We start from the raw sequence: 26526 nt of genomic DNA, 5'->3' as shown, positions 1-26526 counted from the left end.
GACTCTCAAGAGTCTCCTCCAGCACCATAATTCAAAAACATCAATTCTTCGGCGATCAGCCTTCTTTATGGTCCAGCTCTCACTTCCATAGATCACTACTGGGAAAACCATGGCTTTAACTATACTGGGAAAACCATGGCTTAACTCTGGTTAATGCATGAGGGGTTAAGACCATAGAGTAAGCTGTCCTGCCATACTTAGCTAGGTTACACCCCGTCATCTTGGAAGGAAGCATTACCAAACTATTTGTTCTCTTTCTTTTCCACTATGTGAACCCTACCAGTAAGGATATCTAAACTGGATATTCCAACCTTCAACTGTGTAGCTTAAGCAAGCCTTGTGTTTCTATACAATTGTTTTAGAAATATTTACCATTTTGAAGCTAAGTCATGCTGCCTGCCTTTTCTTGCTGCTGTATGGAAAAGCACTTGAATCTGACCTTTGATTTGTTTGTAAGTAAACCATTTTTAACTTACCAAACTTGTGGTCTCTTTCTATGCTAAAGGAAGCGGGGAATTTTGGAAGCAACTTAGAAGAGGCTATTTTAAAGGTCTAGCAGTCTATATTTCCATGCTTCATTTTGCTGCATGTTTTGTGATTTTAAATTTCTGCTGGGGCCAAACCTGGATTTAGGCTTGCAGGCAATTCGCCTTTTTATTTTACCATATCTATTCTTTTCCTTATAACCCAATTATAAAACACAAAATAACAACACATATAAATTTCAGCTCCTTGTTCAAGCTGCCCATAGGGCAGAATCATAGAGCTGGAAGGGAGCCTGACCAGCCTTTCTCAACCTGTGGGTCCCCAGATGTTGTTGACCTACAACTCCCATCACCCCTAGCTAGCAAGGCCAGAGCTCAGGAATTATGGGAGTTGTGGTCCAACAACATCTGGGGACCCACAGGTTGAGAACTGCTGATAGTCCAACCCTCTGAGGGTAGGAATATGCAGCGATCTCTTATAGGGATTAAACGTTCAACCTTGGCAGAATCAGCACCATGCTCCAACCAAGGGATGCGGGTGGCGCTGTGGTCTAAACCACTGAGCCTCTTGCGCTTGCCAATCAGAAGATTGGAGGTTCAAATCTGCACTATAGGGTTAGCTCCTGTTGCTCTGTCCCAGCTCCTGCCTACCTAGCAGTTCGAAAGCACTCCAGTGCAAGTAGATAAATAGGTACCACTGTGATGGGAAGGTAAACGGCGTTTCCGTGTGCTCTGGTTTCCGTCACGGTGTTCTGTTGTGCCAGAAGTGGTTTAGTCATGCTGGCCACATGACCCAGAAAGGTGTCTGAGGACAAACGCCGGCTCCCTCAACCTGAAAGCATGATGAGCGCCACAAACCCAGAGTTGCCTTTGACTGGACTTAACCGTCCAGGGGTCCTTTACCTTTACCTATCAATCAACTGAGCTATCTAGATGATATAATAATGTAGCTGTGTGTTGAATAAGGAACTGGGAACTTGTCATCAGAAGGAAGCAGCCTGCAGTTCATAAAGGCTTAGTATTTACAGTGCTACAAGAGTCATTGTGTCCCTCCAAACCAGGGCTAGGCGTCCCAATACCCTCTGGAGGAAACCACATTGGCTTCCAGACTGTAACATTACAGTCACACAACTCAGGCCCAACAACACAATAACTTGTGGTGGGGTGGGGGGGAAGAGATGTGAGAGTTTTGGGGGCAAGCAATGGTGGTACAGAAATAAAGCTGAAGTAACAGGTGCTGGCTTCATTAGTTTAATTTAAATTTATTTTACAATCAGGCATCCTGGCCAGCACAACAATATATTTCCAGGCACAAAGAAATAGTCATGGAGCCTATAGTCCATTTAAAGTTCACATCAGAAACACATCAGGCACTTCCAGACTGTATAGCTATTTTCAGGTGGGATTCAATCACACACTGGCAAATTCAGGGAGGTCTTGCACAACACATCTGTTATGTATTGAAGTTCTCACCCTGGCCACCAGGAGTATTGTGTATGTAGTTTTCACTCAGGTCCACGTCAGTTATTTTAGGCGGGAAACCCTGGGTTGTTGTTGCTACAATGTGGGCAGCCGGCTGCCTATAAAAGCAGGCCGGCTGAGCTGTTTGTTGTTCAGTTCTGTTCCAGCTTACAAATAAAGAGCTGCTTGGAAGAATCGCTGGGTCGTCTGCTATGTCTACCCACTATTCAACAACATCCACTCCCTAAAACAACTGGACTTTTTGGAATTAGGAAAGAGACAGGAAAATGCACTGGAAAGTGTGGGAGAAGACTTTTTTAAAAAATGCAAGGCCTTCTAACTTCCTTGCAATCAAATAAAAAGCTATGCTCATTAAATATCCAACCTTGTCTAACCTCCCTGCAAACAAATAAGGATGAATGCTCAAAGGTGGGTCACCTGGAAGCATTCAGCATAGGAAGAGGAATTTCTTTGGCTCTGGGGCATATCCAGCTTCAGTCCATTCAGATATATCACAGCATCAATGTAAATTTTTTTGGTCACAGTTAAAAAAAAGAGGAGAGAGATTCCATCCACAGTTGAATGGTGACATCTGTCAAAAATGCATGGCACAGATTTTTCTGTAACATTATAGTGCGTAGAGGAATAGGTTTGACCTGACAGGGTTTTGTAGTGCGGGTGGAATTTATCCTGTCTTCAGTGCGAATGCAGCTTAGCCTTTTTGGTGACATCATCACAATGTCTGAGTGTGACACCACACAATTAAAACAATACTTAGCGGGCCTCATCCCATCCAATACAAACAGCAGGCCCCAGCTGTGTGCATACAAGCAATGTGTTTTGGGCTGTTACCATGATATAAAAAGGTGGAAGGATCTGGCCTGAGGATGTTCAAAGGAGTTGGGGCTTTGGTAAGAAAAGAGGCCCAGATCAATCTCTTGCCATGCTTTGTAGTTTGGTGGGGTGGGATTCCCAAAGAGATATGCACATATCCCAACGCAGTCCGGAACCATGGAGGACAGAGGGACACAATCTCCTGGTCCCCGAATTCAGGCTGGGAAGCAGATAGAACAGCACTCCAGGCAGATCTCAAGACAGTCAGAGGAGCCGCAGCAATCCTGCAACATCCCGCAGCCTAACCCACAGGGGCAATTTCCTCCACCTGCTTCCCCACAGCAGCTCTCGGCAAGGGACTCCCCTCCTTCTCCACCACAGCAAGCCTCTAGGCAGCCCCCGCAGCCCCCACAGTCCAGGGCAAGTGAGCAGAGGGACATAAACTCACAGAAGAGGCAGGCGAGAGCACAGTGTGCACAGCGATCTGGAGGAGGAGAGAGGAACAGAGAAGATGAGAATCTGGGAATCTCACCACAGGTTCCCAAACTTCCTACATAGCAGAAATGGACTTCCGGCCATATCTTGACCTCAGAGTGCCACTGAACTTTTGCATGGAGTCCAATGTGATCCAGAAACTCATCTCTTGGAAGGCTAGGCGTATTTTTTGTTTTGAGGTGAAATGAATGAATGAATATCGGAAACAGCTTGCTCTCCGAGCCTGATGTGGAGACCATTTGGCTCTCCAGATGCTGCCGAACTGCAGCTCCCACCATCCCTGGCCATTGGCCATGATTCCTGGGGCTGATGGGAGTTGTGGTTCAGCAACATCGGGAGGGCCAAAGGCTCCCCACCAATGGTCCTGACCAGCAAATCAGCCAGAGAGTGAGAGCTGCAGCAAGGCTGGCTCTTGGATTCTGAGAAGTTGCCCTCGGGACAAGCACAGAGAGAATGATCTCAGGACATGCATAGGGATAGTGATCTCCCACAATCTCTGGTCATCTGGGGTGCTCCATGTGAGGGTGGCAGGGATGTGAGGGCCACTGGCCCTTGGGCTGCCTTGAGGCCCCGGCAAAAGCTCAGCCATGCCAGCCTCTGGAGCCAGGGATGTATCAACCAGGCTGGGTTAGAGTCAATGTAGATACTGCATAACTAGTTATTATTGAATCATCTATATGCCACCGAGGCAACTCATGCAATCAACAATCTAACCAGAATCAAAACTGACAAGGCTGCAGCAAGAACAGTTGTTAAAAAGGCTAATTAAAACAGCTAGCAGAGATTAATATATCAACTATTTTCAGTAACACAGTTCTCTGGGGGGGAGCTTATTTAAGAAAAGGTCATTTTTTAAAAAGCATTTCTTAAAATATATTAAAATCCATAGTACAGAAGCCATAGGCACTTCTGAGGTGAGAGAGTCTGGAGAAATAAATATCCTGGAAATGTAAACAATCCAAGCCTGCAAAGACAAGTGTGCACCAAAAAGCCGATCCGACTTAAATATATTCAGACTAAAGTTTGCTCACCTGCCATAAGGATCCCAGGAAGAAGTAAAGATTAGTAGGAGGCATCTTTGGCAGCCAAGGTTAGTCAGTGATAGCACAGCTCAGACACTTCTAATGCAAGTTCGAGACAGTCACCAGTCTGGTAGCATAACTCCAGGGCCGGCTCCTCAAACCGGCAGCAGCAGCAGCAGCAGCAGCAGCTCTGGGGGTCCGAGCAAAAGCCCAGGAGCCTGGAGCTGCAGGATGGCACAGGGAAGCAAGAGCAGAAGGGCCCAGAGAAAAGAGGCAGGATGTCCGAGAAACGGCAGAAGAGGCAAGCTAAGAGGAGAGTGGCACACAACTCTGTGGAAAGGAAGGAGAGCGTGAAGGCAAATGGGAGGGCCGATTTGGAAACACGCCTGCAAAGCGTAATTCTAAAGCAGGGGTCAGCAAACTTTTTCAGCAGGGGGCCGGTCCACTGTCCCTCAGACCTTGTGGGGGGCCAGACTATATTTTGAAGGGGGGGAATGAATGAATTCCTATGCCCCACAAATAACCCAGAGATGCATTTTAAATAAAAGCACACTTTCTACTCCTGTAAAAACACCAGGCAGGCCCCACAAATAACCCAGAGATGCATTTTAAATAAAAGGACACATTCTACTCATGTAAAAACACAACCGTCCGTGCACCGGATTGAGAAGGCGATTGGGCTGCATCCGGCTCCTGGGCCTTAGTTTGCCTACCCATGTTCTAAAGCATCATTCCTCTCCAGGTCAGACCCTGAAAATACCAGCTATGCCTTTCTCCAGCAAAAGCCAGCTGTGGATTATTGTATGCAGTCATGAAGTTGTCTGTCTCTGAACCCCAACCCCTTGGGTAGTTTTGCTTTCTTTTTCTTTTTTTAAAGCAACAAGTGAATTAAAAAAGTGGAAACCGTATTTTGGAAAGCATACAAGAGGAAAAACCAGTGGCTGAACTGCCATTAAAATTTGCTGGAATGCACATTTGTTATTTCATCTGCGAAGCTGGGGGCCAGGCTCATATGACAGCCGAGGCCCCGCTGCAGACCTCTTTATCTTAAGGCGTGCGAAGGCAATTGGGAAACATCTGGCTTGATTCTCTTTAAACTCATTAGGCACTCAGCAACAGCGAGCCTGAAGAGTTGGCCTCTGAAGCCAGAACAGTCACATGGTGCTGCCCTGTTGGAAGGGCACCACTTAAGGCCACCAGTGGGGAAGGAGATTGCATGTTTAGCTGCTTCCCTGGGTAAAGAGCGCCTTGCTCTTTAACCTCCGGGCTTCCCGGGGTGAGCTGGCTAATGATCAGAGCCTTTTTTGCCTGTTTCAGAGTACACAAGAGGCGGGAGATCTCTTAGGGAACGTAGGACGCCTCACTGTTGCCAATGTAGTCAGTTTTATAAGGTGTGATGTCGCTTGTATTTGTATCTTTTTATTTTATTTTATTTATTATTTTCAATTTTGTATATTTCAATAATTTTATAATCATTTTAACATTTCAAAACTTGACTTCCTTCCCCCTCTTTCTGCGGTTCCTTAAATTTATTTTTAATATTTTCTGCATATCCAAATTAACTTAATTTACTCATTTATTCATCTACTTTAAATATATACTCATAAAACTTCAGGCTATTACAATAATCCCGCCAATGTTCACATCTGTTTACAATTTATTTGTAAACATGGTTTATTCAATAAACCATTTCCATTCTTTTATTAAAAGTTTGTTTTCTCGATTTGTTATTTTTGCGGTAAGTTTCGCCATTTCTGCATATTCCCTTCTGCATATATCCCTTCTTCTTTTGCTGGGACTTATTCTTCTTGCTCGTATTCGTAGCGTGCATTGCTATTCTTGACAAAAATCAAATCAAGAAAGTTAAAGGTAAAATACCGGTAAGCTGGTCTTACAATAATACAGCCAAAATAAAATATCGCAAAATAACGCAAAATGGGGCTTGCATGGGTGATAAAGTCACTGGTGGTGATTGGCTGAACTTTCCTCTGGTCACAGAAGGGAAGGGGTACGGGCAGGTAGACTTGAAGAACATAGGAAGAGCCCTGCTGGGTTAAACCCAAAAGCCAATTGAGTCCTCTTCCTCCGCAATGGCCAGCCAGATGCCCCGGGAAGCTCACAAGAGCACTGTTATGGTTCTAGGGATTGCTTGTGCGTAAGTTGCCTTCACTCCTGGCTAGCTTGCATGGTTGAACCCTTTCTGACAGAGCAGCCCCTATTTCGTGGCTGCTTCAGTCGCTGGCAGAATCCGTCAGTGGGCGTTTCTTAAACCTCTTCCAACATAAAAGCTGCTTGACGCCCAGTCTCCTCCCCCGTTGCCTGCGCGAAAGTTTTTTGCGCATGGTGGGTGTGGGCAACGGAGCACTTGTCCCCTCTCCGCTTGTCTCCTACGAAGAGTCCTGGAGCCACCTCTCCGCTTCCTCTATCTCCTCCCCTTCTCCACTGGTGTTACGCTGATTTCCTTCCCCAGCGTATGGGCTATCCCTCCTCCTACTAGGACCCTCTCCACCATCATCCGCTCGGCTCCTCCTGCTCCGATGGCAGTTCCCTGACAAGCACATAAGGCCAATAGCCCTCTCCCATAATCATTGTACCCCAGTGTTCACAATAGAAAGGAAGAGGCTAAAGAGAGCCCTTTGCCAGTGTCTCAGTGCTTATGGCCCAACACTGAGCTTCAGCTAACAACAGCAACAACAACAATAATAATTTATTTATACCCCGCCCTTCCCGGTTCAGGAAACCAGGCTCAGGGTGGCTAACAACAAATTTAAAACACTTAATTGATGTTACAAAAAAAACAGCATAAAATACGGTATAAAGCGTAAATAACAATAAAATCAAAAATCAATTTTGGGGGGAAATCCATCCAATAAACATTAGATGATCACCAGGGCTAGCTGGCTATATTAGTCCCACCTGGGCCAGCGAGGAGACCAGGGAAGAACCAGCTGTGGGATCCCAGAGCGGGTAATCTTCACAAAAAGGGGAGGGGGGGGAAGGAAGGGGAACAAAAGATCAGGAGAGGTTCAAATTGAAAGCTAGGCGGAATAGCTCTGTCTTACAGGTCCTGTGGAAGGAAGTTAAATCCTGCAGGGCCCTAGCCTCATAGGACAGAGCATTCCACCAGGTCGGCTGGGACCTCTAAACTATGATTATTCATGGACCTTAAGGTCCTCTGCAGGGCATACCAGGAGAGGCGGTCCCGTAAAAACGAGGGCCCTAAGCCACAAAGGGCTTTAAAGGTCAAAACCAGCACCTTAAACCTGACCCAATACTCCACTGGGAGCCAGTGCAACTGGTAAAGCACTGGGTGAATATGCTAAGCCTGTTCTTCTCCATCGGAGTCTTCTGCAGTGTCCCACCCATTGACCCATCCTTCCCAATCTACCTCCCAGCCTCAGCGCCCATGCACTCACCATCCCCAGCCACCTCCTGGATCTGAGATGCTGTGGATTTGCAGCTCTTCTTACTGCTGTTGGTGCAGACGGAGGTGGTGGAACTGATGCGCTGCTTCTTGGAGACTCGCGGTTGCTGCCTCACGGAAGCCGGGGGGAGCCCACAGCCGTTGGCGCAGTAGGCGGGGTGGAGGGCAACCTTCCCTGGCTGGAAAGAGGAGTTGGCGATGCCAGTGATGCCGGACTGGGGGCGCTCTGCAAAGAAAGGGAAAGGTAACCTGAAGCCTGCAGGGGCAACGCTGGCACTGGGTGAAGCGGGTTCTAGTCTGCGAAAGCTTATGCTGCAAGAATGATAACTCTTCCCTCGCAAACGGCCAACAGCAGTTTTAGAAGGGGGCAACTTTTGCCAGCACCATTGACCAGTGGCGTAGCAGGGGGGGCCGGCCGCACCGGGCGCCACACTCGCACTCGCAGCTCTTTGCCCCTACCTGGCTCACTCACTCTCTCTCACTGCAGTGCTGGCTGTGCGAATCCGATCCGAGCGGCCGGGTCGCCGCCCACTGTGGAGGGGAGGGTGCCAGGCGTGCGGTGCGGTGCGGAGAGAGAGCGAGGGACTATCTGGGGGAGGGACAGTGCAGCGGGGGGGGGGCGCAAATTACTTGCCTTGCCCCGGGTGCTGACAACCCACGCTACGCCACTGCCATTGACGGAGGGCAATGCTTAAACCTCCTCCTTGCACACTGTGGCTCTGATCCTTCTCATCTCCCCATGCTGTGCTGGCTATCTACTTTTTAAAAAAGCTATCTTCTTTTTAAACAATAGTTTATTTCACTATATTTCCCTTTCCCCCATGCTTTCCCCATTAACTACTTGCCTGGGAGGAAGCTCCATTGAATTCAATAGGAGTTGCTTCTTAGTCAACTTCCTAGCTAGGATTTTTTTTGGGGGGGGGCAGGCCTTTTGTTGGGAGGGCATAACCTCAATTTGCTATTTATTTCATTTATTTTTATTGATTGTGGGGGCAGCTGCGCCTCCCTGCCCCCCTGGCTATGCCCATGGTTAGGATTGCACCATTAGTTATTAAAAGAAAACCAAAAATTCACCAGGAAGGAGGGAAGGAAGGAAGGAAGGAAATCAAGGAGCAGAAACCAATGTAAAATAAAGACTAGAAAGACTTTTACCCAGTACCAGAATGTATAACGTGCCCTTACCAGTGGTGGTCCTACTGGTTATTTGCATTTAAAAACACACAAATGGTAATCATTTCACACAATCCCCCCCCCCCCATGATAAGATTGATAATATTTTGAGTGGGAACTGAACCTGGTCCCTTCTGGAGGCAAAGCATGTGTCCTGCCACCCACACCCATCCCAAACAGCACTGTTGGCCTAGAAAAAGCCTGTCTGGAGTAGCTGACAAACCACCACTTTGTGGTTGCTGTGGGATTTCATGGCCCCCACATTATTCCAGGTGCCTTTGGACACCCTAGTGGTAAGACTGAGGTCATTGCAGGTGCCCAAGATGGCGATCACATTGCCTTGCCCCTTCACAGCTCGGTCGATGTCCACCAGGTCCCCAACCACCACCTGTGCTGGTTGGAAGCTCCAGTGGAAGTGACTGTTAACGGAGAAATCTGAGGGCTCATTGGACAAAAAAACAAGGACACCAGCCAGGAATACCAGAGCAAACAGCTTGGTCTTTATTGAAGACTGTCCCAACAGGACTCCAACCTGCCACCAGGTGAAACAAGATGGAAGCCCCATACAAAAGGGAACCCAAACTTTTATTAGCTGCTAATCCCCATGTTACACCCCCCTCCAAACTACATTACTAATACATCATGGTTACATCATGAAAGGGGAGGTCTGGTGGCAGTAATCTAAACATCTTGGACCCTGCCCCATTCCTCCCCTTGCCCTCCACCACACACCCGTCAAGTGAAACAAAAGAGATATTTACATTTCCCTGTTTCCCAGCCAAGTTAATCACACCCTTTTGTCTTCATCTGGGTTTGTTCTTTCTGGAATGGCTACCTGTCTGGCACTCAGGAGGCCAAGTATTATCACTCAGGCAGAGGGGCTGCCGAGTAGCTGAGCTCACATTTTTATATGAATTTCTGAAGTTTTCCCAGTGAACCAGTACATAGATACATTTATCAGTGAATTCTTACATTTGGTAATTGTGCAGCAGAGGCCCTTGGAATAGATAGGAAGAAACTGTGATGAAGTGTTTTGTGGGGACAAATCACAAAAGTGATTCTGCTGATTTTGGTAGTGGGCTGCATGTGCATATCTGCTGGAGGGGCAAAAGAAAAACCCCATACAGTGGTAAAGGTAAAGGTAAAGGGCCCTGACCATTAGGTCCAGTTGTGACCGACTCTGGGGTTGTGGCGCTCATCTCGCTTTATTGGCCGAGGGAGCTGGCGTACAGCTTCTGGGTCCTGTGGCCAGCATGACTAAGCCGCTTCTGGTGAACCAGAGCAGCGCACGGAAACGCCGTTTACCTTACTGCTGGAGCGGTACCTATTTATCTACTTGCACTTTGACGTGCTTTTGAACTGCTAGGTTGGCAGGAGCAGGGACCAAGCAACGGGAGCTCACCCCATCGTGGGGATTCAAACCGCCGACCTTCTGATCGGCAAGTCCTAGGCTCTGTGGTTTAACCCACAGCGCCACCCGCATCCCTTCCATACAATACATAAATTTCTGCAACAGAAGCCAGATTGGGTCACGCACCAGCACCAGAACCTGGTCCCCAACCTTGATGGCTTGCACCAGGGTGGCCAGGCTGGTCATGCCAGAGGTGCCGAAGATGGTGATCCTTTTGCAGGCTGCGGCCATGCCAGGCTCCTCCCCTTCTCTGCCTGCCTCATCATTGCCACACCGATACCATATACCACAACAGACTTTAGCCCCAGGCAGACTCCTCAAAGCACGAAGAATCAATGTGGTGATAGAATTGGGATCCTTGTCCCCTGAGGACAGACCCTCGAGGGCAGAGTCTGCAAGCAAGTGTACAGCTTCTGTGTGCAGAGACTCAATGTGTGTGGCTTGATCAATACATAAAGGGCTACAGTAAATAAATAATGGGGCAGCAGGGGGATTACAGACCATTACCGTAATCCAATAAAACCAAGATCTCTATTTAGGCTCTTAGCTTCCTCTGCTTATGAACTCTCCCTCCACTCCCCCCCCCCCCCCACTTTAATCTTACCATTTTCTGCTTTCTTTGGTATCTGGGCAGAAGGAATGAGGGAGAAATCTTCACTGGAATTAAACTCCCCAGGCGAGTATCTCTGGTTTTCAGGGAAAGAGGTGTTTCCAAATGATTCCTCATGCTCTGGCAATTGAGAGAAGGAATGGTTATTGTTTATTTATTGATTTATGTACAGCTTATATGCCAAAATGGCTCCTAAATTAGGGTTGCCATACGTCCAGAATTTCCCAGACATAGCCAATACAGTTGAAATAAACTCAGAGTCGGAAAGTGATTTCATGCTCTTTATTCAGCTCATAGTGGTGAGGAGGAATGAATCAAAGTCCCCTCAAAGTATCTGCTTTATATACATTATTTACACAATGGGCTGCACATGATTGGCTAATTCTGGAATTCTACTGTAAGCCAATCAGGTTGTGGATTCACTTATATCTGGAGCATGATTGGGTGGTTCCTGCCAACCAATCATACTGCTGCATTGTTCTCGGACCAATCAGACTGCTGCATTCTGAATCCTATTGTTCTAGGACCAATCAGACTGCTGCAATTTGGATCCTATTCAACTCAGTACATAACAACAGTATTCTGCCCTCTTAAACGGGGGGTGGGGGGTGACACGTTGAAATGTTCAGGAAAATCTGGACATATGGCAGCCCATGTCAGAAGCACAAATTTTGACAAGTGTTGTACTTGACTGCTCTTGTGTTTCACATCCCACACTATACACATATACCTGTAAGTCCCACTGAACGTAGCAGGACTTACCTCTGAGTGGACATGCCTAGGATAGCGCTGCATGCTGCCTAATCTTGTTTTCACAGCCCTGGAACGCACATCATTTAGGGAAGGATGGGAGGGAAAGGAAATGTCTCTGAGGGAAGAGTGGGCAGAGGAAGGGCTCGACCCACTCGCCTGCGCTTTCGACTATGTGATTATTCTTCAGGACCACTTAGGCTGCTAATTATTATGAGGTAAAGCAACCACAAAAATGCTCTGGGAATACATGGCCATGGGGGGGGTGTAATTTCCCCTTTATTTACTTATTTTTATTTTGTATTGTTTGCCTTTATTTGCCTTTGTTTCTTTTTGGAAAGTTCAGTCACAATGACGCCAACAACATAAGATGAGGTTGCTTAAGGACCTACCCACACGGTGCTGACACAAAAACCCTGCACAAACACTATGCAATAGGTAGATTTCCCTTCTTGACTAAATACAAACAAAGGCTTTTGAGCCGCACTCCAAAAGTCGGACATGACTAAACAAAGACCAGTGTTATGTGGTCTTGGCGGCTGCCCCCAGTCACCAGTCTAGCTGCCGCATTCTGGATTAGTTGTAGTTTCCGGGTTACCTTCAAAGGTAGCTCCACGTAGAGTGCATTACAGTAGTCCAAGCAAGAGATAACCAGAGCAGGCACCACTCTGGCAAGACGGTCTGCGGGCAGGTAGGGTCTCAGCCTGTGTACCAGATGGAGCTGGTAGGCAGCTGCCCTGGATACAGAATTGACCTGTGCCTCCATGGACAGCTGTGAGTCCAAAATGACTCCCAGGCTGTGCACCTGGTCCTTCAGGGGCACAGATACCCCATTCAAGACCAGGGAGTCCTCCACACACACACACACCCTGCCCCCCAAAAGCAGTACTTCTGTCTTGTTATGATTCCACCTCAATCTTTTAGCTGCCATCCATCCTCCAACCACCTCCAGACACTCACACAGGACCTTCACTGCCTTCACTGGTTCTGATGTGAAAGAGAGGTAGAGCTGGGTATCATCTGCATATTGATGGACACCCAGGCCAAACACCTGATGATCTCTCCCAGTGGCTTCATGAAAACCTTGCTAACCCCTGGGCTAAGGTCACATCCACAGAACTTGTTTATTGAGCACTCCTTGTTTGTCAGGAGATTAGGCAACATTAGCTATTTATTGAGCTTTCGTTCTGATTTATATGCAGGGACCGTCGCATTCAAGCAGATGTTATCTTACACTTTCTGGTGCATTTTCGCAGCACTTCCCTTATTGCAAAAAGTGAGATTTGGGGGGTTGGCAGAGTATAGGTTTGTTGTGCAAGAGTATCAAATCAACTTCAATTGTGCAATCTGAATTTTCTGGTATGTGACTGAATCTCACCTGAAAATAGTGAGTCTGGAAGTGCCCAAAATCTCAGAGGGACTCTAAATCTCAGAGTGGGAAGCAGATGCATTTTGTCTGCAGCATTAACACCAGGCATTGCACATGGCAATTGGCAAGGTGCCTTTTGCGCTGTTGATGCTCCCCAATGGGAGCGCAATTAGGTCCACCCTTGCTTGACTCAGCTCAACTCTCTATCCAGCAAGTCTCCTTGAGAGCTGAATGAAGCTTTCCTGCTATCTAGTTATGAAAATTGTGCCCTTACTGAGAGCATGTGAAACTTTAAAATAATAGCTTTCATACTTTTAAATGAATAATGCAAAGATCCAATTAATCACTCCATGCGTAGTAAAAGCCAAAATTTAAAAATTGAATTAAAAGGCACTTAATGGAAGTCTAATTGCCCCTTTTGAATTAACTTTAATTACAATTTCAGGGTTTTTTATTTAAAAAGAAAAGATTTGCTTCTGTGCCGAATCTCATCAAATAACAAATCATAGCTTTAGATCCTCAAATTGCCTTTCGAGATATTAGTGCCGCCAGCTTCAATAGCAACGACATTGCTAAGTAGTAGCTGGAGGAAGGTGCAAGCACAACACAGTTCTACAACAGAGACCCTGCGTGGCTTTGCCTGTGGGGTGAGTGAGAACAGCGCAGTCCTAGTGGTAGATGAAGATGATGGATGTTATGTACTGAGTTGAATAGGATCCAAATACAGCAATCTGATTGGTCCTAGAACAATAGGATTCAGAATGCAGCAGTCTGATTGGTCCTAGAACAATGCAGCAGTATGATTGGTCCACAGGAGCCACCCAATCCAGCTCCAGGTGGAAGTGAATCCGCAACCTGATTGGCCTACAGGAGAATCCAGGAATTGGCCAATCATGTGCGGCCCATTGTGTAAATAATGTATATAAAGCAGATATTTTGGGGGAACTTTCATTCCTCACTACTATGAGCTGAATAAAGAGCATGAAATCCACACTCGACTCTGAGTATATTTCAATGGACTTTGCAGAACTGGCGAAACTGAAAGGAAAAATCCGAAAGCAGCATGATCAAGTATTCCAAAACGACTGGAGTAAATTTATATGATATTTGAAAGATTACTGTAAGCAGTTAACATCACTAGAAGGGTTGTCTGAAGACTTGTAATGAAAAATTTTCTATCTTTCTATTTTCATTTAAATTTTGAGCTATTTAGTAATGAGTGTAATTAGAATTGGAAAACGTGCAAAATGCAGTGATATAAAGGTTAATTTTGAAAGCCGTGCGGTGGGAGGGAAATTGATAGGCTCTAAAGAGCCAAAGCGGTAAAGTGGATAATGATGATGTGAATATAGTATTAAATGGAAAATTAATAAAAATTATATATACACAGCTGTCCATGGAGGCACAGGTCAATTCTGTGTCCAGGGCAGCTGTTTATCAGCTCCATCTGGTATGCAGGCTGAGACCCTATCTGCCTGCAGACCGTCTTGCCAGAGTGGTGCATGCTCTGGTTATCTCTCGCTTGGACTATTGCAATGCGCTCCCAGGAGAGATGCGTGGCTTGGGCGTACTGCAGGCCCCACAGTGAGTGCTGCCTGGCATTTTGCCACCCCCCCCTCAGTGTTGACACCCAGGGCGACCCACACACACCACTCCCCCCTTCCTCCGCCTCTGCAGAGGGGGGCTAGCTGAGAGCAGGCTGTGCTTGGTGAGGCACTGCGCCACGGCAACACTGACTGTACAAGGCATGCAGCTGCTTGTTGTGGCAGAACATTGTGAGCTGGGCCAGGTCCTCCTAAGGAAAGTTGCCCTGCACCCCCTTTTTTGTTGCTCACCAATATCTCTTGCTGTAGTTAGCAGCAACAATTGACCCAGGGAGACTGCTCTAGATGCATGGAGCCGGGGGCAAGGCTGAATAGCCATTTGGCTTACCTGTAACCCGGAAGAATTCATATTGAATTAAATGATCAGGTTGCTCACCTGAACTGGGGGTGATTTTTGTAGCATCCCCAGTGTCCCTTCTGGATTCTGTCTTTGTTCCATCAGGCCTGATAGGGATGCCTGAGTTGACAGCTGACATCTGGGAACTAAAAATAGGAATAGGAGAAGTTGGAAATTGCATAGGAGTTAAGTCCCACATGGTACTATGCTTAGTTCCACCCCTCTACTTTCTTGATGGGTCTACAACACTTATAGTCACAAGGGTGGCCATGCCGTACAGAGGCCAGTCCTCTATTTCAGATGTGGGGCATTCTGCACAGCAGACTGAGAAGAAACACAGGTCACCTGGCTGCAGTCTTCCCAACTATGGTGAGATGCATTTCCAGAGAAATTACAGTAAGTATTTCTAAATGGGCATCTATGTAATATGCTAGCACAAGCGAATTCTCTGCAACTCTGCATCTTCTTCTATGGTGATGCATTTCTTCCTCTTTTTAAGTGATGTCTAAATAACATATAGACCATGGGTAGGCAATCTAAGGCCCAGGGGCCGGATCTGGCCCAATCGCCTTCTCAATCTGGCCCGGGAACAGTCTGGGAATCAGCATGTTTTTACAGGAGTAGAATGTGTGCTTTTATTTAAAATGCATCTCTGGGTTATTTGTGGGGCATAGGAATTCGTTCATTTTCCCCCAAAAAATATAGTCCAGCCCCCCACAAGGTCTGAGGGACAGTGAACCGGCCCCCTGCTGAAAAGGTTTGCTGACCCCTGACACCCTATAACACTCCCTCTTCATTGGGAATAGACTCCCTCTTCATTGGGAACTTACCAATTTTGACTCTTGCAATGTGGTCAGCTGATGTGAATGATAGTTTTGGCCTCTGCAGACCAACACAGCCACCTCCCTCCCTTCCTAAAAAGAAGCAAATGGGAGGCAGAACACTGTCAATCTATTTCATCAGAAGGATTGCTGAAATGATTCATGTGACGTGCTTTGAACTCTTGACATGTGGTCTACTAGAAATGTTCTCAAGCTCCATCCAGAGGACAGGATCACACTTCAAAACGACCTTGACAGATTAGAGAACTGGGCCAAAACAAACAAGATGAACTTTAACAGAGAGAAATGTAAAGTATTGCACTTGGGCAAAAAAAATGAGAGGCACAAATACAAGATGGGTGACACCTGGCTTGAGAGCAGTACATGTGAAAAGGATCTAGGAGTCTTGGTAGACCACAAACTTGACATGAGCCAACAGTGTGACGCGGCAGCTAAAAAAGCCAATGCAATTCTGGGCTGCATCAATAGGAGTATAGCATCTAGATCAAGGGAAGTAATAGTATTCTGCTCTGGTCACAGTACCTCACCTGGAGTACTGTGTCCAGTTCTGGTCACCACAGTTCAAGAAGGACACTGACAAACTGGAATGTGTCCAGAGGAACGCAACCAAAATGGTCAAAGGCCTGGAAACGATGCCTTATGAGGAACGGCTAAGGGAGCTGGGCATGTTTAGCCTGGAGAAGAGGAGGTTAAGGGGTGATATGATAGCCATGTTCAAATATATAAAAGGATGTCACATAGAGGAGGGAGAAAGGTTGTTTTCTGCTGCTCCAGAGAAGCGGACACGGAGCAATGGATCCAAACTACAAGAAAGAAGATTCCACCTAAACATTAGGAAGAACTTCCTGACAGTAAGAGCTGTTCGACAGTGGAATTTGCTGCCAAGGAGTGTGGTGGAGTCTCCTTCTTTGGAGGTCTTTAAGCAGAGGCTTGACAACCATATGTCAGGAGTGCTCTGATGGTGTTTCCTGCTTGGCAGGGGGTTGGACTCGATGGCCCTTGTGGTCTCTTCCAACTCTATGATTCTATGACCCTACACATCAGTCCTTCCCATAGGTATCTGCCACCATTATTGTTGAGAGCAGATCCCCTGAAACTGAGTTGTATTCACCATCGCATTAAGAAGATGGTTCCATCAGTACACGGATTTCTGCTTGCACAACAGAATGATCTTCCTCTCCTCCTGCGCACCCCCTGAATCTGTTCTGTGTTTCCCCAAAAGCCTCCAGAGCAGATTTGGGGACAGTGTGGGACACACACAGGCGTGCAGAGGGAGAGGGGGAAATCCTGTTGTGCCAGTACTAATCCTTGCACTAGCACAACCATCTTGTTTAATACCACCCATTGCCCGTTATGCTACCAAGCAGAGGGCATTTTGTAATTTAGAACCATTGTTCTTCCCGTCATTCCCTCTTCTTCTCAGGTCTGCATCATAGTACAGCTGATCAGCCGTGTATTATCACTGATGATGCCTTTGGCTGCCATGGGGGGAAGTAGGTAATAATTTTTTATGGACTTGCCTCAAGGGCCGTGCTTTGAGCTACCTTGTCCTAACAGCTGCCAGCTCCCTCAGCACTCTCTGAGGAGTCTCTGGGGAAATCCATGATGAAATCTAGACACATATAAAAATGCTGTGAATATGTTTTCTTTAAAAAAAAGTTTTGAAAAATATATTGATTTTGCCATAAGCTCACCATCACCATCTAGTGTCACATTTGTATAATGCACTTAAAACAGATTTAAAATGTTATATTTGCAGCTGTATACAGTGGGTGCTTGGGTTGCGAACGTGATCCGTGAGGGAGGCATGTTTGCAACCCGCAGCATTCGCAACCCACAGCACCGTGTCTGCGCATGCGCGGGTTGCAATTTGGTGCTTCTGGCATGCGCAAAGTGTGATTTAGCGCTTCTGCGCATGCTCGACCGCCGAAACCCGGAAGTAACCCGTTCCAGTACTGTGGTACCTCAGGTTACATACGCTTCAGGTTACAGACTCCGCTAACCCAGAAATAGTGCTTCAGGTTAAGAACTTTGCTTCAGGATGAGAACAGAAATCGTACTCCGGCAGCGCAGCGGCAGCAGGAGGCCCCCATTAGCTAAAGTGGTGCTTCAGGTTAAGAACAGTTTCAGATTAAGTATGGACCTCTGGAACCAATTAAGTAGTTAACCTGAGGTACCACTGTATTTCCGGATTTTGGCATGTCCATAACCTGAAAAAACGCAACCTGAAGCATCTGTAACCTGAGGTATGACTGTAGTCCCATGTGTGTGGTATAATGGTGCTTTTAAATGTATGGTGTGGATGCGGCCTTATCTTGAGAGAAAAGGGAGAGTCCAGAAGAGCAGCTCACTGCATCACATTTCAACTTGGCTGTTGTACTGGAGGACAGACAACGTCATAAAAATTAGACCTTCACAATAACAGCCGGCACCCTCAAAGGGGTCAGTCAGCTGCCCCTGAAAGACTGGAGGTGCGCCGGGGGTGGGGAGTTTGTCTTTCCCTTTTTTCTAGGATGGATGGATCAGCCTGGCCAAATATCCACCGCTGATATGAAACCGGAAAAGGTAAATCTGGTAAAGCCCTAACAGCCAGTGGCGGTTGAGGCCAAGCATTTTTGAGCTGAAGCCTACTGATGAGCCCGCTCAAAGTCAACTTCAAGTGAGTTTGGCATGTATTTCCATTTAACTGGGTTATAGGATCAGGCTGTACGTGTGCGGCGGGGAGCCGAACTGGGGCAGAGATGAAAGACAGGAGGGGCTCAGAGGTGAGGCTGCTGCTGGGCTGCCGCTTCCTGAGCTCTCGCCAATCCTCCCCAACCAATCCAGTCAGTTCAAAGCCCTGGGAGGGGGAAACAGGAAACAACAGGCCCATTAACCTCCCACCCCACTGGGGCTAGAATAACAGAGGAAGGCAAAACAGCAGGAACAAAACCGTAGAAGGCGGGAGGGGGCCCCGGACTCCAGGGTTTTCAGGCAGGGAGGGCATCATAGCATCAGTGGGCTGGAGCGGAGGGGGCTAGGAGCCCAGGCACATCACATACCCTCCAACATTTCTCTAATGAAAATAGAGTTGTCGTTAATACTACTACTACTACTACTACTACTACTACTACTACTACTAATACTAATATTTACACCCCACACATCTGACTGGGTTGCCCTAGCAACTCTGGGCAGCTTCCAACAGATGTAAAAAACATAATACAGTGGTACCTCGAGTTATGAACTTAATTCGTTCCGGAGGTCTGTTCTTAACCTGAAACTGTTCTTAACCTGAGGTACCACTTTAGCTAATGGGGCCTCCTGCTGCTGCCACCGCATGATTTCTGTTCTCATCCTGAAGCAAAGTTCTTAACCTGAGGTAATATTTCTGGGTTAGCGGAGTCTGTAACCTGAAGTGTCTGTAACCTGAAGCGTCTGTAACCCGAGGTACCACTGTAAAACATTAACTATTTTTTTAAAAAAACTTCCCTGTACAGGTCTACTTTCAGATGTCTTCTAAAGGTTGTATAGTTACTTAACTCCTTGGAACAGGGGTCGCAGAACTCCATCCCCTCCAACATTTCTTCAGTGAAAATAGAGATGTCCTAAAGGGACGTGGGTGGCACTGTGGGTTAAACCATAGAGCCTAGGACTTGCCAATCAGGTCAGTGGTTCGAATCCCCACGACGGGGTGAGCTCCCGTTGCTCGATCCCAGCTCCTGCCAACCTAGCAGTTTGAAAGCATGTCAAAGTGCAAGTAGATAAATAGGTACCACTCCAGCGGGAAGGTAAACGGCATTTCGATGTGCTGCTCTGGTTCCCCAGAAGCAGCTTAGTCATGCTGGCCAAATGACCCGGAAGCTGTACGCCGGCTCCCTCAGCCAGTAAAGCAAGATGAGCGCCGCAACCCCAGAGTCGACCACGACTAGACCTAATGGTCAGGGGTCCCTTTACCTTTTAAGGAAAAGCGGGACATTCTGGGATCAAAACAGAAACTGGGACAGCTTCTGTAAATCTGAGACTGTCCCTGAAAAATAGGGACACTTGGACGGTCTGAAATGCTATTTCTTCCTGCTAGGGTTCTGCGCCTTTAACCGATGAATGACCAGCAGGAATTCAAGAGGAGAATCTTTTTCCCAACATGGAGATACAGAGATGGGAGTGAAGATTCACCTGCTACATTCTACAGGGTTGTCGTGTCAGCTTTCACAGCACATAAGCTGGGGGGTGACAGAGGGGAGAAATTGGCTATGCTAACCAATACGCTGCCCGAGCAGCAGGTGTTCAACTCTCCCATCGAAATCAATGAAAAGTGTCCAGATATGACTTGCGCTCCAGATTTCTTTATTTCCATCCACAGACAGAAATGGCTCATCGTATAGCAGCAAGGGAGCTGGTTAAGGATATGGAGTCAAAATCCAGTCACAGTGAAGTGGATGGTTGCTGAACATTTGTGCCACATTCAGCCATGCAAAATGGCACTTTTTATATTATAGAGCCAATCTATACCCCTCCTTATGGGCTCACCTTCCGGAGACTGGGCAGCACAACAATGCACAACCATATCAGGGCTGCCTACACACCAGACACTTAAAGCATGTGACTTCTCCCAAAAGACTCCTGGGAACTATAGTTCCCCCTCACACAATTACAATTCACAACACCCATACCCAACTACAGTTCCCAGATTTTGGGTGTGGGCTTTAAATGCATGATGGTGTACATATCTTAACTCTTTATAATGCCTAACCCATCGTAATTTCCATTTGTTCCCATACACAGATTCCCTGCTCTAAGTTAGTATTGAGGTCTCTCACCAAGCCCCCTTTCCACTTTTCATGCTGTTCAGATTGCATTTAATTTAGCTGTATTAAGCTGCACTACAGATTGCTATGATCCATGGCCGATATTTCTTCTTATTGTTTTTATTCACCGGGAAGAAAGAAACGGCAAACAACGAAAATATTAACAAACAAAATGATGGTGCCGGGCTATTTAGAGAAGATAGACCTCTCACTTCAAAAGGGCAAGTACAATATTGATTATTGATTATTTTTTAAAGTAGGGTTCACAGTACATCCAAGACCCCCGAAAAACTTCAGATGCAGGCCTCTCCTCAACCATGGTTATACATGACGCTTCTGGTATTCTCTGCCCCCCTACAGAGATACATTTTGCCAGGGTTCTTTGCAGCAACATAATTTGGTTTAATGGCTGTTTTGCCTGCCCCTTCAGCATAGCCAAGTATTTTGGGTTTGGTCTCCGCCGCCACAGAACACGTCTAGATGAGCCCATGGTAATTACAACCACTTCCCAGGAGCATATGAAGCTGCCGAATACCAAGTCCCTGCAGCCCAATACTGTCAACTCTGACTGGCAGCAGCTCTCCATTGTTTCAGGCTCTCCCAGCTCCAACTGGAGATGTCAGTGATTGAACCGGGGACCTGCTAGAGCCCTAATCCTCCGGTGCAGCAAGTAATGATACAAGCAGAGATGGCTTTGCTCCTGAGGTGAGATAAATGGCTCTTTTAAAGCAAGCTGTTTGAGCAGGAAGATTCTGGAGTGCCATTCAAGAAGGCAGATAGTGCAGAGACCAAAGGTACCTTGCAAAACGCTGACTAAATAATAAAAGAATACATAGCTTTCATGCAAAGATTAGTGACATGCTAAATGGCATGCAGAAGGAATACCCCACCACAAGAGATAAACTTCCAGACTCCTGTCAAAAGGCATGCAGGGAAAGAGCTGCTGGGATCACAATCATACAGGAAAATGTCACAATTAAGCACAACAGAACCGGGTATTAGGAGGGCGATAGGTGTTGAGAGAATCTGGGTGCCAGCAAAGCCTTGATTTACCTGCAAGCAGCTCAGAGGACAGGAATGGACCCCGGGTTCCCTTCTCACTCCTCCACAGCACTTGGCCACGCCAGACACACTTGCTGTTTGGCACAGGCTGCCCACTCCGCCTGCCTTTCACACTCGGTCCATTCTGGGCTGGCTGATGCTCCAGCTGGTCTGTCTGTCGTCATAACATCCTGACTGTAGCTCAGCCCGATAGCTGGGGAGGGAAACAAAATAGCCGAGGCTATCGCACAAAATAGCCACTCCCCTGCGCCTGCCTGGGCTGGGGTCCAGGGAGTGGGTGGGCTAAATTCAATTTGAGAGAGCCGTTTTATCTCTACACGAAATGCCACCAGGCCAGAAGCTGCTCCACCCAAGGGGCCACTAACACTGATCAGCGCCTGGCATAATAAACAGCTGCTCCCCCCCTCCAGAAGAAGCAGCTGCACCTCCATATATATATTTTCCTGCTACAGAATATAATCCTCCCAAGCCATTTTGTTGCCCGAGGCAGAACAAGTTTTGCATCTTGCTGTGTCTTAGGGGAGAACTGGGTTTTCTTCTTAAGCCTGTTCCCAAATTGCAGACCCTAACCCTAACCCTACTCATATAATTGGGGATAATTATGTTCCCTAGTATCAGGGGTCAGCAAACTTTTTCAGCAGGGGGCCGATCCACTGTCACTCAGACGTTGTGGGGGGCCAGACTATATTTTGAAAAGGAAAAAAAGAACGAATTCCTATGCCCACAAATAACCCAGAGATGCATTTTAAATAAAAGGACACATTCTGCTCATGTAAAAACACGCTGATTCCCGGACCGTCCATGGGCCAGATTTAGTTTGCCTACCCATGCCTAGTATTATTGATTTGTTACAGTCTCGCCTTGCCTGTGCTTTGAGGGGCACAGGGCAGCAATCGTGGTTTTTGCCCCTTCCACCCCGTTTTGTCCTCACAACGACCCTGTAAGGTAGGTTTGGCCAAGAGACGGTACAGATTTGAAACCAAGTCACCCCAGTCGTTGTCGGGAGCTCTGGCCACTGTGAAGCAAAAGGAAGGGAACGTACCAGTTTGTGAAAATGAAGTTTATTCAGTCACTTGTACTGAATGAGTTGAAGAGGTGAAGAGAGAGACTGTATCCCCCACAAGAATTACTACGATTCTGCCATCTTCAGCAGGGGCTTTTACCGATTATTGGTTTGGGGTTGCCCTGGTAAGAATATTACTGAGGTTGACGATGACGACTCACTGTTCAAGTCTAACCACACCCTGAATTCACTGGCAAGGCCGGCCCACTCATTAGGCAAGGTGAGGTGACTGCCTCAGACAGCAGAATCCCAATGCAGATCTTTCTCCCCTTGCCCTTTTTCCTGATGGAGATCTTTCCTCACCCCTTGTGTTATGTACTGAGTTGAATAGGATCCAAACTGTAGCAGTCTGATTGGTCCTAGAACAACAGGATTCAGAATGCAGCAGTCTCATTGGTCCTAGAACAATAGGATCCAAACTGCAGAAGTCAGATTGGTCCTAGAAGAATAGGATCCAAAATGCAGCAGTCTGATTGGTCCTAGAACAATAGGATTCAGAATGCAGCAGTCTGATTGGTCCTAGAACAATAGGATTCAGAATGCAGCAGTCTGATTGGTCCTAGAACAATAGGATCCAAAATGCAGCAGTCTGATTGGTCCTAGAACAATAGGATTCAGAATGCAGCAGTCTGATTGGTCCTAGAACAATAGGATTCAGAATGCAGCAGTCTGATTGGTCCTAGAACAATAGGATTCAGAATGCAGCAGTCTGATTGGTCCTAGAACAATAGGATTCAGAATGCAGCAGTCTGATTGGGGCAGTCGGGAAGCAGCTCCAGGCTCATAACCTCTTATGCAGGTGCTGGGTCGGGGCCTGTTTCCGGTAGTGGTAGCCTAGCATGAAATCACTTTGCGACTCTGAGTATATTTCACCTTGTTTCCTGGTGGAGAGAGGGGCGCCATTTGGGATACACCTCAGGGGCCAGAATGTCTTGGGTCAGCCCTGCACACTGAGTAGCCCCAGTCATGTGACTATTTCCCTACTCCACAGTCTGGGGATAATAATGTGATGATTACAATGGCGTGAAACACTTGGAACATTGTCGGAAATGTAGTATATCCGTATTATTTCCGCTCCCAAATGAGCTCCCAAAATTACGACAGTATTTTCATATGGGACCTAAAACTTAAAAATAAAATAAAATTGTAGATCAGTGGATCTTTTTATATAATAGCTCTCTGTGGCTTTCTGGCTTCCACCTTTCTTTTCAGGCATCCCGCATGTATTATTACAGGAATGGAGAACCTCACAGCCAGGGTTAAATGCATCCTTCCAAATCTCTCGATTTGGACTCTCCCAAGGCCACACTGCCTCTCACAAAGCCACTGCCCCCTCCAACCACACCCCTCGCCCACTGTACAAAGGGCAAATTTTGATTCATTGCCCCACCCACTTCTGCCTCTGGCCCCTCCCACCACTGGCATGTGGCCCCTAGAAGGCTGCTCAGAAGAGAATGCAGCCCTGGAGCTTAAAAGGGTTTCCTGTCTGCATTTGACGTTTTCTGCTTCCGGGCATTCCATGCTGCTAAACCAAATGGTTGCATAGCAGCCCAGCCTGGCCCAAGACATTTTGGCATCTGAGGTGGACCTCAAAATGGCGCCCTCCTGCCCGCCAGGGAAGAAGCGGCGAGGGAAGATCTACATCAGGAAGAAGGTGGGGTGGTGAGGGAAAGGTCGGCATTGGGGTTTGCTGTCTCGGTGGACCCTGCCGCACCTTGTCTCTTGGGTGGCCCTGATAGCAGCCAGCTGGCTCTCACCTCAAACAAAGCTACACGCATGAGCTGAGGCCTTTGGCTGGTTCTGTTGCCCTCAGTGAAAGACGTGGCCTTCCGTTTCCATGTGGGCCACAGCATCAACATTTTTTAGTAGCAATAAAAGGTAATAAATATTGCTTACCAGCAGAGGGCAAGGGCAAGGAATCAGGAAAACAAAAGTCTGTGCTTTGAGGGGGCAGAAAGATGCAAACAGGGAGGTGGACCTAAAGGGGGGGAAATGATCAGTGCAGTGCCTTGAGGAACAAGCATGTTCTCCAGGAATTTATCCATATTTCCCCAGAGAGTTATTTTTATGCAGAGTTATTATTACCCAACAGTGCTGGCTCCAGGATTTGGAGTGGCAACCTCAGTGGACCTCCCTAGCCCGTAAGAGGAGGGATGTGAACACTGAGAATACTCTTTGCCTGCATCTCATCTTCTTGGCTATTCTGTGCAAAATGGAAGCCCTGCTGTGGTGGGATGGACACCTGTTGTTTTTGGGGTTCTGGCAAATGCCCAGCCTTGCCACCCTCTGAATCTGGCCCTGTTCTTCAGTTCTGGGAGACAGATGCTTTGGGCATAGCTGGCACTGCTGTTTTGTGCAGGATTCCTCACCTAGCTGCCTTTGGGGTATGACCAACAATCCTCAGCCAGCACACCCACTGGTCAGAGATGATGAAAACTGTAGCCCCAAACATCTGGAGAGTGTTGGAGAGAGAGGTATGGAAGAGAGCTCTTACTCTCTCATAGCTGAGTTAACACAATGGCGATTGTTCTAAGCACATTAAAACTTGGTTAGATTCTACATCTGCCCTCATCCACCTTTAAACAAATGTTCCCCATAGAAATACTTAGGCTAGAATAAATCACAGACACCTCGCAAATAAGTGAATATTTTACTCACAGCATTTCCAGAAGTATCAAACAAGTCTCTACACTTTGACATTACAATAATCCAATACACGTTGGATTAGCAAGGATGCATGCTATAAAAATCTCATTTCAGGGAGATTCAATTGACTTGCAGGGAGGCCAGGTCGCATGGCTTCTTGTTTGTTCCAGGAAGCACAAAGAGAGAGGGAAAAGGTGGCAGAACCTGCTGAGAGCCTGCTAAGCCGCATCCACCGGCAACCTAAGCTCAGGTGAAACCTTGTGAATCAATAACTGTATATTACAAAAGAAGGGGCCCATCTGGGGGTGGCTGGTGTAGGCAGCACTAAGATAAATAGACCAATGGTCTGACTCGGTATAAGGCACCTTCCCATTGTCCTATTTGCTTCAGATCAAGCCACTGTTTCAAGATACAGGAGCAGAGAATGGTTTTAAAAAAGAGAAGTTGGCAACCCTAGGCCCTGATCAAAACAGTCGCCCAAAAGGAACTGTGTGACAGCATTTGACAATGGAGGTCTCAGGATAATTATTTCCCCCACCTCACAGGGCAGCTGTGCCATCATCACCCACTGAAGAGCATTCAAGGGGTTGGCTGCGGGGAAGCGATGTCAGGCAGTTCGAAGAAAGCTGTGTGGGAGACCAAAAGACACAACAGCAGCATAAGAGGTAATGGATTCAACCATAAGTAATTCATCCCACTTAGGAGAGTGTGAGAGCCAGTCTCCCAGGGGTGGGCTATGCCTCCCAGAGCCCCAGGCCAGGCTAGGATTACTTACAGAGCCATTAACTTGAGGCGGAATGGGAAACAGGCCAGAAGAGCTCAGCATCCACTCACTCACACGCCCTTGCTTGCTGTAGGCTGGAAGAGGGAAGGGGCATCGAAGCCAGCTGCAGGGAGCCCGTGGCTTGACAAGGAGAGCCGGGGAGGGACGTGGGGACTTGTGGGCTGTTGACAGAGGGGCTTGGGCTGGAGTGGGGCTGTGCTGCAAGCGGTCTCCTGAAATTTTGCATCTCTTTGGATCCCAAGAGCAACGTCGGAAGTGGGGACGCATCTGTTTTATTGCGGGCTGAGTCCACGCCAATCCCATCGTGCACCACACCTGCCTCCTGCCACAACCCGCTCCAATTCCTAAATGAGTCATTACGTCTCCATGG

The 26526-nt window shown here is 47.2% G+C and overlaps 1 protein-coding gene across 4 annotated transcripts; it reads right to left on the bottom strand.

Annotated features, from left to right (window-relative positions):
- Window positions 1–1795: 1795 nt before the first annotated feature.
- Window positions 1796–25590, bottom strand: LOC310667777 (myoD family inhibitor domain-containing protein-like). 4 transcript variants are annotated; one of them, XR_014506344.1, is made up of 9 exons: window positions 25385–25590; window positions 24623–24704; window positions 21655–21856; window positions 15803–15886; window positions 15012–15118; window positions 10907–11032; window positions 7714–7947; window positions 4307–4627; window positions 3128–3264 (listed from the first exon to the last, which is right to left on the bottom strand). XR_014506344.1 is itself a non-coding variant. In XM_083420713.1 (6 exons), exons 3-6 carry the CDS (start codon window positions 15109–15111, stop codon window positions 2996–2998), a joined length of 729 nt encoding a protein of 242 aa, XP_083276839.1. In that variant the 5' UTR covers window positions 15112–15118; window positions 15803–15886; window positions 21655–21856; the 3' UTR covers window positions 1796–2995. The 4 variants fall into 4 exon arrangements, 1 of the variants encoding a protein (XP_083276839.1); XR_014506345.1 differs by lacking the exons at window positions 24623–24704; window positions 25385–25590 and adding an exon at window positions 22888–23001; XM_083420713.1 differs by lacking the exons at window positions 4307–4627; window positions 24623–24704; window positions 25385–25590 and having other exon boundaries at window positions 1796–3264.
- Window positions 25591–26526: the final 936 nt, after the last annotated feature.

This window comes from Podarcis tiliguerta (genome assembly GCF_965153285.1).
Source record: "Podarcis tiliguerta genome assembly, chromosome: 17".
Taxonomy (NCBI): domain Eukaryota; kingdom Metazoa; phylum Chordata; class Lepidosauria; order Squamata; family Lacertidae; genus Podarcis; species Podarcis tiliguerta.
Note: the sequence above shows the minus strand (reverse complement) of the source record. Positions and strands in the feature narration are given on the sequence as shown.